The sequence below is a fragment of the Simochromis diagramma genome, unplaced genomic scaffold, assembly GCF_900408965.1.
Source record: "Simochromis diagramma unplaced genomic scaffold, fSimDia1.1 OVJJ01000389.1, whole genome shotgun sequence".
Classification (NCBI taxonomy): domain Eukaryota; kingdom Metazoa; phylum Chordata; class Actinopteri; order Cichliformes; family Cichlidae; genus Simochromis; species Simochromis diagramma.
Window position 1 is genome coordinate 926,519 of NW_024387227.1, and position 12,113 is coordinate 938,631.

The following is a 12,113-nucleotide window of genomic DNA, read 5'->3' on the forward strand; positions in this document are numbered from 1 at the left end:
TCTATCCCAGGCCATATATGCTTACACAGATGCACCACACTTCTTTATGAGTGTGAAATAGATGTGCCCATGTGAAGAAAACACTCAAAGAAAAGACACAGCCACTGGCATGACTCTCAGTGAATCAGTGGGATGATGGAACCACATCTTTATTAACTTTTATCTGTACAGAAAAAAAAAAAACCAGTCACCAGATCATGCAAAGCAGGATTGCATTACAAATAAAAACACAATATAAAACAAACATTTTATACTTTACCATAAATATGGAACCTCAAAAATAAATAAATATATTACAAAAAAATAAATAAACTTCTGACAAATACAATATGTCAAAGTTTACTTGCAACATAGTCATGGAAATGGATAAGCCGACAGGTTGATATGCAGGTCGTAGGATTTGTTTTTACGCGTACGTTCTTGAAATGCAACAACTGAACCAAAAATGACCGGTGAAGGTAGAGGGTTCAATCCAGGCTGCGTAAAATTCATTGCACCTATACATACAAGGCTAAGGACGAAACACCAACAGTTGTGATAGTACTCAGATCAGATGCTGACTGCACGTAAAGAGCAACCTGGAGAGTCACCATGGAAAGAAATCTTAAAGGGAATGTAAGAGTAAGGTATTCAACACATACACAGATCCCGTATGTATGATAATATAATAGGGGTGACAGCACTCAACAGTCATGTCGAGGTGTTATTGCACTACTGTCTCAATGTCTTTTCATGAGAATAATCAACAAAGTACAATACTGTTGATAGATCTACACAGAGGTGAAACAAGAAATCACCAGTCACAACTACAGACATGAGTTACCACGTGAAATGCATTCATTTACTCGCCAGCCGTGCTCCTCCTAAACAGCAGCGGCACGCTGATTCCAATGCTAAAAGCTTCATAGTGAATGAATGCATTTTAATATGCAATTGACCCAGGTCTGCACAGCTAACACACATAGCTGTGAATTGAAAACATGTTCACAATAAGGCTACAACATCTAGAGAGAGAGAGAGAGAGAGAGGCAACGGAGGGCAAAGTCTAACACTGATAGAGCTCTCACTTGCTCCAAAAAGTCACACACTTGGAGGAGCCATGCACAACAAGTGAACACAAATGAACACACAGATATCCCCCCCCCCCCCCTAAAACACACGCACACATAAATGAACTTCAAGGCTTATAGACAAAAAGGGGCAGCAATGACGAGCCCAGTAGTCGGTAGCCAAGGACCAGAGACACAACGGCTGGATTTACACAGACAGGAACAAATCTTTTAAAGAAGTATCTCTTTTTTTTTTTCTTCTTCCCTTTTTACTGACTTGCTGACCAACAACGATTCACTGGAAACCATCAAATGTAGGAGAAACCAAATGTCATATCTGAACATTAACATTTGTATAAATCCAGCTACTGAATGAAAGAGTTATGTCACTGACTGCAAAGCTAATCAAAAAGTGCTGCTGATTTCTTTTTTTATTATTATTGGCTTCTCTCCCATTATAGTTGTGTTTATACTGCATTTATATACTGTATATAAACTTATGTACATTCCATCTGTAGTCTTTAATATTATACTTTCATTATACCTTAGACTCTGTTCCTTTGTGTGCGCTGGGAAAAAATAATTTTTTATTCTATTCTTTCTACTATATCATAATATATTCTATATCAATGACTTAACTCCTTCAGACCTATTAGTCTGGGTTCATTCACGGAACATCCTACCCAGCAGGCCTCACTGTTACTCACACAGGAAAGCTAAAAGTGGAGCAGAAGAGGGACCGGGACAGAGGGAATACAGTACAGTTAACACACAAACTTTAATCTCAGACTGGTTCACATTTAATGTCAATCAAGTCATCACTGGCCAATGGTAAATGGAGGGTGTGTCTAGTCAGAGAAAAGGCTGGCGAAAGACTTTCGAAGGTTACGAATGGTCTCGGCCTTTGCCTCCTCCTGGCCTTCGCCTCCGGAGCTTGAGACCCCGCGGAAGAAAGAAGAGTCGCTGAAGGCGTTGAAGGCATTGGTCAGGGACTGGGATTTACTGGGAAGAGAATGGAGAAAAGGAGGGGGAAATCGAGAAAAGACAGATAAAGGAGAATTTGTATTCAAATGAATGAATGAATGTCTTTAAATAAGCGTGTTGATAATTCAGCTCTTACTTCAGAAGAGGGTGAGTCTTTTGCTGCGATTGTTCTTCCACTGTTGCCTCGGCCTCAGCCGGTGCTGCGGCTGCTTCAGCTGGGACTGGCTCAGGGTTCGGGGAAGCGGCAGCTGGCTTAACTTGAACTGGAGCCTTAGCTGGAGACTGGATATTATGTTGGACCTGACTGGCTTTGGCTGGGGACGGAACCTGTGCTGGGGCAGAGGCCGAGGCTGTATCTGAAGACTGAGCTGGTGCTTGGGCAGTGGGCTGGGGTGTGGGCGAAGCTTTCGGAGGAGGTGCGGTTTGTGGCTTAGGCTGGAGCTGTGGTTTGGAATTTCTGCGCATAGGAGGAATGGGTTTTGCAGGTGGTGTGGGTTTGGGGGGAAGATCTTTTGGTTTGCCAGGTGCTGGGGATGGGGAGCCTTGAGTCTGGGGCTTGGGCTGCTCTGTGGTTGGAGGAGAGGCTGGGGGAGAAGCCTGAGCTGTAGCTGAGGCTGCAGCGGGGCCAGAAACTGCGGCTGCTGCTTTGGTTGGTGGAGAGCCTGGAGCTGCAGCTGCCGGTACTTTTGCAGGGGATGATGGTGAAGCTTTGGCTGGGGCTGAAGTGGAAGCAGAATCTGGGGTTGGCTTTGTGACAGACGGGGCTCTCATCATTGGTGGAGGCCTCGGTACTGGTGGTTTTGTGACTGAGGCAGCTTTCTGCACTGGGCTTGGTTTCTGAGCCTGAGCTGGTTTCTGAGCTGGACCTGGACCAGGTCTCTGAGCCTGGCTGGGCTTTGGTACTGGTTCAGATGCTCTCTTAGCTGATTCTGATGATGTGTCCACACTCTGCGCTTTCACTGGTGCACCTAAAAGATGAAATATAGTTATATGAACTTGTACTTCCACTGCTATACAACACCCAAATGCAAAAAGGGGGTTAATAATAGAACATACAAGCATCAGTATTTAAACTCTAGAGACTGTTAGTGCAGCGTTAGAAAACCAGGCATTTGTAACACTCACCAAAAACCAAAGCAGAACATGACATAGAAAATGAGCTTGAATCTCAACATGCCCATTCACAAAATGATTTCAGACATTCATAGAAATCCTATCTAACTAATCTATCAAGAATAGACTGGGGCAAAGCAGGCTCTGAATGTTTTGGCTGTAATGACCAGCAGGGGGAGGCAGAACAGCAGTTAAAAGAAGGTGCGGTGATTCGCCTATCATGCCAAGTGTTATGCACAGTAAGTCATGTGACCAGCACTAGTGCGCTAATTAAAACAGGCAGTGACAGGAAAGAAACAGACTGACGGTGACGAGAAAGACAGTAAACAACAAAAGGTCAGGAGCTAACTGAGAAATACCGGTTTAGAAAAAGTGATCCAAACACAAGCAGCAACGTGGCGGGACATGCAACACAAAAGAATCAAGTGATTACACAAGCTGAGCTAGAAGCGGCAGGGCAGGGATGAGTTTCCAGCAGTTCAGAATTCATTTTCTCCAAAACAGAATTACTGAATGTAAATTACATTATAAAGCCTCTTTGAACACAGCTTGAAAAATGTAAACAGAATCCTGTTTATGGACTTATGAATTTATATATATTTTTTCTCATTACAAAAACTTCATGAAAATTCATCCCATGTGTTCTCAGAGAGTCACTGCTGTCAAGCAGCTAATTGGCCACGAGTCTTACGTTTGATCAGATTGTCATAAAGCATCCCAATGGTTGCTTGGGACTCACGACGCATAAAAACCAAAGAAAATACAGTTTGTACAAACATAATTCATAAAGGGAGACACAATAACAATTTGCTTGGCTACAAACCCAGAATTAGGGAACATTGTGTTTAGAGATTTGCTTAATATTTTGTTGACGGCTATTATAATTGATTTTCGCCATATCAGTCAAGCAAGTACAGAAAGTGGCAAACGATTTTAGCTATATTATTAAAAATATTATTTAATCTCTTTATTTAGAAAAGGTTTAAAAATCAAAATCTTCATCAAATCTATAGCCAGATGTTCAAATATTAGCAATTCAATGGTCTGGATCCAAGCAAATGAGGAATGATCATGCAGACAAAGAAAAGTATGCTAATTTTTTTTAAAACTTTATTTAATCAGGTGTCGTAATTGTGAGAAAAAAAACACATCATATTTTGCACTTTATGAAGCCAGATTGCCTGTTTCAAGTATTATAACACAAAACAGTTGAGGCTTATTTACAACCAAACACAAACTCTAATCAGCTACTCACAAAAAAAGTCAAGATCTTGTTGCTCAGCCAGAAGGAAATCAATTTATTTAGCATAAAAACGCAATTTAAAGATTATAAAAATGATTTAAGCAGAAACCACAGAAACCCAATTGAGCTGGCCAAAATTTAACAAGCAGAGTGATGGTAATCTCTGTAAGTTATTTTGCTTTTCACTAAAGAACACATAAAAATAAAATATTAATCCACCAATAAGTGCACATGTTTTCACAGTGTTAAATTAGTATCACATATGGCATTGTTATTAATGCATAATTCATATATAGTGAAGTCCGATTTGCACATCTTAACACTCAATAGGCACATATTTATCTCTATCAATTCACATAAGACACAAAAAGCTATTTCTACAACATCTTAACCACCACATGGAGTACAGGCATTTGCCACACCCATGCAAAAAATGAGAAACCACAATGAACAAACATGCAAACCCAAATTCACACAAAGACAAACACAACAACTCCAACATTAATGGCTTTGTTAATGTAACACTTTGGGTAGCGTTTTACCACTGCGTTTAGTAGGCACACTTAGTTTTAAAACATCAGCCCTGAGCACAAACACCACCACACACACTCTCTCTCACACACACACACACACATGTTTGAACACTTACATTACATCTGCAAATAAACTTAACATGCTGGCTAAGTGCATTTTAATATACATTTGCTTGTTAATTCAAGTGAATGCCACAAGTTAAAAACAGACAACACTGGCTTGTTAATATAAATGAATGCCACAAGTTAAAAAGAGGCAAGGCATAGCTTTGACAGATAGAAGAGGCTTCTTGCTGTTCTTGGACCCAGACTAGTGCACCAATCATTTCTGTCAACACCGAAGTGAAGCCATGATATCAATATACTAGTTTGAGGCAGTAATGAAGGAAACTGTTGAGTTCAAGGAACAAGGATCAGTATGCTCACAAAATACAAGCTGCTTCTACTCTTCTGCACTCCTTCATTTTCTTGCCAAGAGTTAGATGAGAAGATGAATATGCCTCTTGTACCTATACGGTAAACATGAAGCTACACTCAGTAGGTAATTAGGTAGGCTAAAAACAAAGCCTGGAAACAGGGGAAACAGCTAGCATGGCTCTTTCCAAAGAAACCATAGCAGATCAAAGTTTCCCATTTTGACAAGATGTGTGTCATAATTTTGATGAATACAAAACCTGTGAAAGCCACAGAGCAACACATGACGTCAAAGTGCAAATCAGTGAGTTCTAAAGGTGTTTATTGGTGGATCGGGTTGCCAGGTAAGCTGTTTTTTCCAGTTTCCATGCCCAGGCAAAGCTAATGGTAGCTGCATATCTACAGTACAGAGAAGACATTACTGTTGGTCTTCTTGTCTAATTCTTGGCAGAAAAAAACAAACAGGTCTATTAACAGATCGCTGGTAAACTGGATGATCGGGCATCTATGTGTTACAGTATCAAGTCCCAATACAACGATGTGAAAGCACTGAATACTTATTTCCCACCTGTTTACTTTCTGATGGCAGTACTTTGTTTGATAAGGAAGATGTTCAAGTTAACAGCTAGTGGATACTTCATCTCAGAAAGTGATGTTAGCAAGGGGACTGTCCAATGATGAATTTAGTTAGTGTTTTCTAGACATGCTACAGCAGCAGCACTTTTACATTGGTGAATAGTGTTCAGAAACCTTGAGGTTGAGGGCGTTGGCTTGAAGTCCTGTTAGGATCAGCCAGTCCTTCCTTAGGGGCAGCAGTCTAGTAGACAGAGAGGAGACAAGGGATCAATGAAAAAAAAGAGTTGGCAAGGCAACAAAAAACGAGAAAGGGAAATTAAATTATATACAATTAAATTTCACAACAACAGTGGCCTCAAAACAAAACAGCAAGCTTTTTCATTATTTGTCACATTCAGTATCATAAAGAGTACAAGACGCAGTGAAAACTTTTGTGTCCGTGCTTGTAGACACACCATTCCAGGGCTTTGTGGTTTTTAGCATGAAGGGTCTAGCCAGGACCCTTCATGCGTGGGACTCGAACTTGCAGCTCCCACTCCAAAGGTGAGTCGTGCTACCACTACACTACCTAGCTCCGGTATATACAGCAATAGTACAGCTGCAAGACGCTTTATATTGTAAGATAAAGACCCTAAAATAATACAGAGAAAACCCCAACAATCAGACGACCCCCTATAAGCAAGCACCTGGCAAAGCTGGGAAGGAAAAACTCCCTTTTAATAGGAAGAAACCTCCGTCAGAACCAGGCTCAGTGAGGGGCAACTATCTACCCCAAATGGTTGGGGATAAAGGAAAACGAAGGTAAGGATGCACTAGTGAGTTGTGAAGGACTACAGTAGGTGCTTCCTGTGCACCTTGGAAACACTTGCTACTTTTAGATCACATTGTGGATTTCCTGATTCCACCATATTTATGATTGCTATGCTTTCAATGTTTGATCTCCAAGGAATAAACATCAGCCATCTCTGTAAAGCTGATCCAGTTTTAATGTTAAAATATTATCGTTGGTAATGAGAATGAATTCTCTAGCTCGAACCCAGAGACCAAATAGCAACCTTTATAGGAGTCCATCAGTTGGGAGCATAACCAGAAGCATCTATGTACTTTTCTAAAGAAGCTTACAGTATCTTTAGACCTGAAGTTATTCATCAGGATCCTTTGTAGATGCACAATTTTAAGTGGTCAGGACATGATTTCCACAGGGAGATTTTAAAACAGCAGCCACACTGGAAGAGGTCTAGCGGTGCAAAATTTTTTGTATTTGTAGAACAAATGCTACACAATGCAACATATTAAAGGCTTCACCTGTTGGGGCTGCACAGTAGCTGGCTTTTGGCTTTGAGGGGAGCGCGTTGGTGAGCGGGAAACGCTAGATGACCTGGAGGCCAGTGCTTGGTTCATCTTAGCCAGCACCACCTCTGAAATGAGCTGGCGGTCCTCTGCCTGGTGATCGCCAATCAGCTGCATAGATGAACCCACAACCTGGATAACAGGAGACAACAATGTGAGAGATGAGAAGATGTACGAACTATGACTGGCTAACAAAGTCAGGACATTGAAGAAAAAAGGAGGTTAAACAGCACAGCGGTCTGAACCGAGTATCTAGGTGATTCTGTTATATTTCTCCAATTGCAGGGAAAGTGTAGTTTAAAATCATAAAAAAAGACAACATAAAAAAATAAAACAGAAACAAAACACACCCACACCATTACAGGATTTTGTCTTTTAATGAGCAAAAACTGCCCTCAGTTTTACATCATTATAAAAAGTGACTCATGGGAACTGTGGAGGTATGTTTTTGTTATTTGTTTCCTATTTTTTCAGTTTCAGTATGAAATCTGCTTTCAGTTTAAATAGTACACAGTTTTATGACTGTCAAGTTTTTTCAAAGCTTAAATGGGATGGATGACAAGCCTTTTGTGTCATGTCGGCTCCAGGATAATTTCCCTGTGCTCTCTCTGATGCATGGTCTCTTTTTTTTTTTATCATTTTTAGTCATACAGTTATTTCCACAAACACATCTTGTCTGAATCATCACTACATAATCCTGTTATTTTAAAACTGTCACCATATCTCCCCCTCCATCTGTCTAATCTGTTTATCACAAACACACTCTTAGCTGTTAGACTACTTCAGCTTTTGCTCTACTCTTTCTATAAGTTGATTAGCTGCCGTCTAGAACCATCGAGTTGGTTTGTCTGTTCTGGCTTCTTTATTGACTTTCACAAAGCAGGCTGTGTTTTACCATATCTGAAGTGTGCTTACCATTTTGTTCCATCTTTTCGTGGCCAGTTATCACAATTTTGATAAGAACTGACCCATAAATGAGCAAGCTGCAATAACCCACATAATTATGATGCTCTGTACTTACTGCTAAAATTGTTCCACGGAGAAGCAGCTCTTTCTAGAGCACTTTAGTTTCTGCCCTACAAACCCAAGCTGGTCAAGCTGCTGGTCACTAAACATTTCATCTTTGGCCTTGTGCTCCTGAATTCTACCTATTTTTCAACAGCTTGGTAGTAGTGTTGCTGCGATAGTCTGAGTCCCTCCAATTATTTGCAGCTCATACTTTTTCTTTTTGTATCAGTTCTCTGCCTTTGGGTTCAAACATACTCCCATCAGTTTCTGAAGCTTAACCTGCCACACTGAAGTGCCTTAACTACCCAACTTTAAGAGAACCAATACAGCCAGAAAACCAATTCTCAAAGCTCCTCATACTTTATTGTAACCTCTTTCTATGTCAGCTTCTCTTGATCATGGCTCTATCTCAGCCTGAACATTGAGAATCTGGTGCAGTCATCCTGCCAGACGCCTCCAATCTGTCCAATCTGGACTAAGTCTAAGCTCTTATACTTTATAGCCTTTAAAAACTTTAAAAAGAGTGTTAATGGTTTTGGTTTATGTAAACATTTTCTACATAAAAGGTAGCATTACAGCAGAAGAAATTTATACTTCTACTTTGCTGTCATCACGACTAAAGGCTGCAAAACACAAAAACCAGTTTGCGATAAAAAAAAAAATACTGGAAAGGCAGAGGTGAAAGAGAAATAGAGAGATAGTAAAGTTTTGAAACACAAAGACAGAGAAATCTGGTGTAAAAGATGAACATAAAGTGACACAAATTGTGTAATATATGCACGTCAGAGTGTCACCAGACATCAGCTATTAAACCCTTAATGTGCATTCAGGTTACCTGAATCAGTTTATTCCCAGCCAGACAATCTCTGCTCCCAGCAGTGTAAATTGGGCCAGACATGCTAAATTTAATATGCTTATGCAACACAGCTCCCACAGGCTGATGTCAACGTGGCGAAAGTTTCCAAACAAAACGCAAGAGTCAATAAATACAGTGATGCAGGAAAAAGTCTAAAAATCTTTTGAGTTCTTTTGTTTTACTCCTCCCTTCCCTTCCTTTCCTTCTCACCTCTGTAATGTAGTCGTTTCCATCCTTGCCACATATGGCTTTGACAGCACAGATATCCAGCCCTCCAAAGATCTCTGAGCAGGTATCGACCCACAGTTTAAACCTGCCACAAAGAAAAGCGTGACAAATTAGGCCTATTAACAGCTGTCAAAGGCGACTATAGGTGACAATGTGCAACAAGATTAGGTAGTTAACTTGTTTTCTTTGCTGTGTCAAAACAAGGTGGGAGATGATGGTGAACCTTTCCTGCCTTATTGTTAATGAAAAGTTTGGTTCTTGCACACTAATTAAGCAGTGGTATTGATTTATCACTTCAGCACAGCGTGTAGCAGAAATGTTGTTTGGGCTTAGATCCCAATGGCAAACTCGTTCTTGAGCCTCTCTAGCTCCAGGCTGTAACCTATGAAGGTGCTGTTTTTTTCCTTGCTTTACTCCTCCCAGTCAATCTAGGGTCAAAACAGACGGATCAATACTCACCTGAAGGATAATGTACTCTAATCCAGTGTTCTAGCCCTGGTAGCTTGCATAAGCATAACAGAGTCCATGAAAAACTGAAAACTGAGCTAAAAGTTGTTTGACAACTGCAACTCTATAAATAATATTTGAATAATAATGTTTGCACTGTTTGTTCCAGGGCTGCTGTACACAGATAACGGTGCTGAAAGTGCACTAGATACTGTTTACAGTTTGACTTACTATACCTGTGCTCTCAATACTGTGCTGAAATGCATGCTTCACCCATGAGCAGATGATGTGAAAACAGTTGTGGTACAAAATGTCAACGGCTTTCAGCTGAATTAATCTGAGTACACTGACTAACTGTGGTAAAACACAAGAGAGATGTGTGTGACATCAGGGCAGCCTGAGCATCACTAATGTGGAAGCGGTGCTCACTTGTCAGTCATGGCTACTTGTTCCAACATGGCAGATCCAGTGTTGCTTTTCCAATTACCAGAGATAGATGTTCGCCTGGAAAAGGAGAGGAAATTGTGCATTAAATTATTATGTAAAAGCCTCATTACAGAGTCAGCCCTTCAGTATAGATATTATAAATGCAGGCAATAAAAGATAGAGAGATAGAGATAGAGAGAAGTAAGCATCCTTGCAGCAGGAGGTTTGTGGCTTCAGCTACTAACTGCAGTCAGGCAGAGAGCAAAGCTGTAGGTTCTCTGTCTGAATGGCAGTTTCATAACCATATGCTAGCATATGCTCTTTGTTTTTTTCTAAACTAAAGGCACATGAGACATGGAGATGTGGTATGGTAAACTTCAAGATTTATATTTCTGTCTGCTGGTACATGAGCGCGCACGCACAATATATCATCCCTAAATCCAAATGACGCACAAGGATAGCACACTTACATGTAGGCTTTGTAGTCCGTGCCAATTTTCTGGACCCTGATGTCGTACTTGGCGTCTACGAATGGCTCTGTAGTACAGTAAGTCTGAGTGATGGCCACCACACTTGCAATGTCCTGGAAGTCGCTCACATTGTCCACCTTAACCTACAGTGGAGTAAAACATATAAATACTTAATTTATTTATTCAAATAAAGAAAGACTCTCAAAATGCACCCAGTCTTACAATTTGTCATGCAAATACCACCAATGTACATTTCACCCCCTGCTGGTAAATAGAAAAAGTGCAGGTTAAAGCGCTTCTCCATTGGCTTTACTTTTAAGACCGGAAGGACTGTGATGGTACGTGTGGGTAGAACATTTTCAAGGATGAGTGGTTGTTGAGCTCCTGTAACTCGGTTGTAATACACAAATAATACCTTCTTGTGTCACAATAAATTATATTTAATGAATAAGGGTAACCCAGCACAGAGTGGCACTACATGGATCACAATGTCAGGAGAGTCAGGTCAGGACAGTGCTTGAAGTTGCCGTTTCTCAAATGTAGAACACAAGCTTGTTTAAAAACAAATGCATGATCACTACTGGACATACTCATGAAGTTGACTGACTGTGTTCAAAGCCGATTGACAATGCAGTTGCTGCAAACTGTCTGGACAATGTTTGACCTGCTTGATTCTAACATTGGTTCAACTGGCCATCAAACATTGATTTTACACTGTTAACCAATCTAATGTCCAATCTGACCGGTTAAGACGTTTGCTTTCTCACATAAAGCTTCTCCATTTAATGTGCAGAAAAGTTCGGGGCTGCAGTGCATGTGTGAAAATGGCTTATTGAACTGAGCAGTTCAGGGGAATGATGTGTGGTGGATCGATCAGGAGCGGTAGAAACGCTCCACTCTGATTTCAGCCAGAAAATATTAACACAGTTGTCAATCAATAACAGCACAATGTTTGGACAAAAGGTAAAAGGGAAGAGAGAATAAAAATGATGAACTGATAGGAGGAAAGGGATAAAGAAAGACATCTAAGATGGAAGCAGAGGATGGGAGAAGGCTATTAAGTGCACGCGTATGCCAGCAAAAGCACTAACAAGTATAATAAATGTGATTCTAGATGTAGTGGTGCTTTATGGTTACCATTTAACCATCTAAGCTAACTACTATAATAGCCACATGATTTGTCCTCCATTCACAGAGCCAAAACTATTTCCTGGCTGTAATATTCAATCCCCACATATCTTTGAATGGTAGCTAAAGTGTAAGTAAAGCAGGTGTGGTTAAATGGTTAATCTAACTGTATATATGTCAGTTGGTAAATAAATAAACCAATTACCTTTCCCATTCCAGAGTGAGCATGTCCAATCTTCACCACCACTGGGAAGCTTGGTGTTGTAATCTGCAAATAAACAGTATAAC

General features: G+C 40.5%; 1 protein-coding gene across 2 annotated transcripts in view; it reads right to left on the bottom strand.

Annotated features, from left to right (window-relative positions):
* Window positions 1-1,322: 1,322 nt before the first annotated feature.
* Window positions 1,323-12,113, bottom strand: part of syn2b (synapsin IIb) — an 81,747-nt gene continuing 70,956 nt past the window's right edge. Inside the window, exons 6-13 of one of the 2 annotated variants that reach the window (XM_040052232.1) lie at window positions 12,031-12,093; window positions 10,698-10,840; window positions 10,231-10,305; window positions 9,337-9,439; window positions 7,218-7,394; window positions 6,087-6,153; window positions 2,170-2,992; window positions 1,323-2,051 (exon numbers count right to left, since the gene is read on the bottom strand). In XM_040052232.1, the coding sequence (XP_039908166.1) occupies window positions 1,898-2,051; window positions 2,170-2,992; window positions 6,087-6,153; window positions 7,218-7,394; window positions 9,337-9,439; window positions 10,231-10,305; window positions 10,698-10,840; window positions 12,031-12,093 (1,605 nt within the window). In that variant the 3' untranslated portion in view covers window positions 1,323-1,897. Of the gene's footprint in view, window positions 2,052-2,169; window positions 3,002-6,086; window positions 6,154-7,217; window positions 7,395-9,336; window positions 9,440-10,230; window positions 10,306-10,697; window positions 10,841-12,030; window positions 12,094-12,113 lie in introns of both variants that reach the window. The other variant, XM_040052231.1, reaches the window with a different exon arrangement.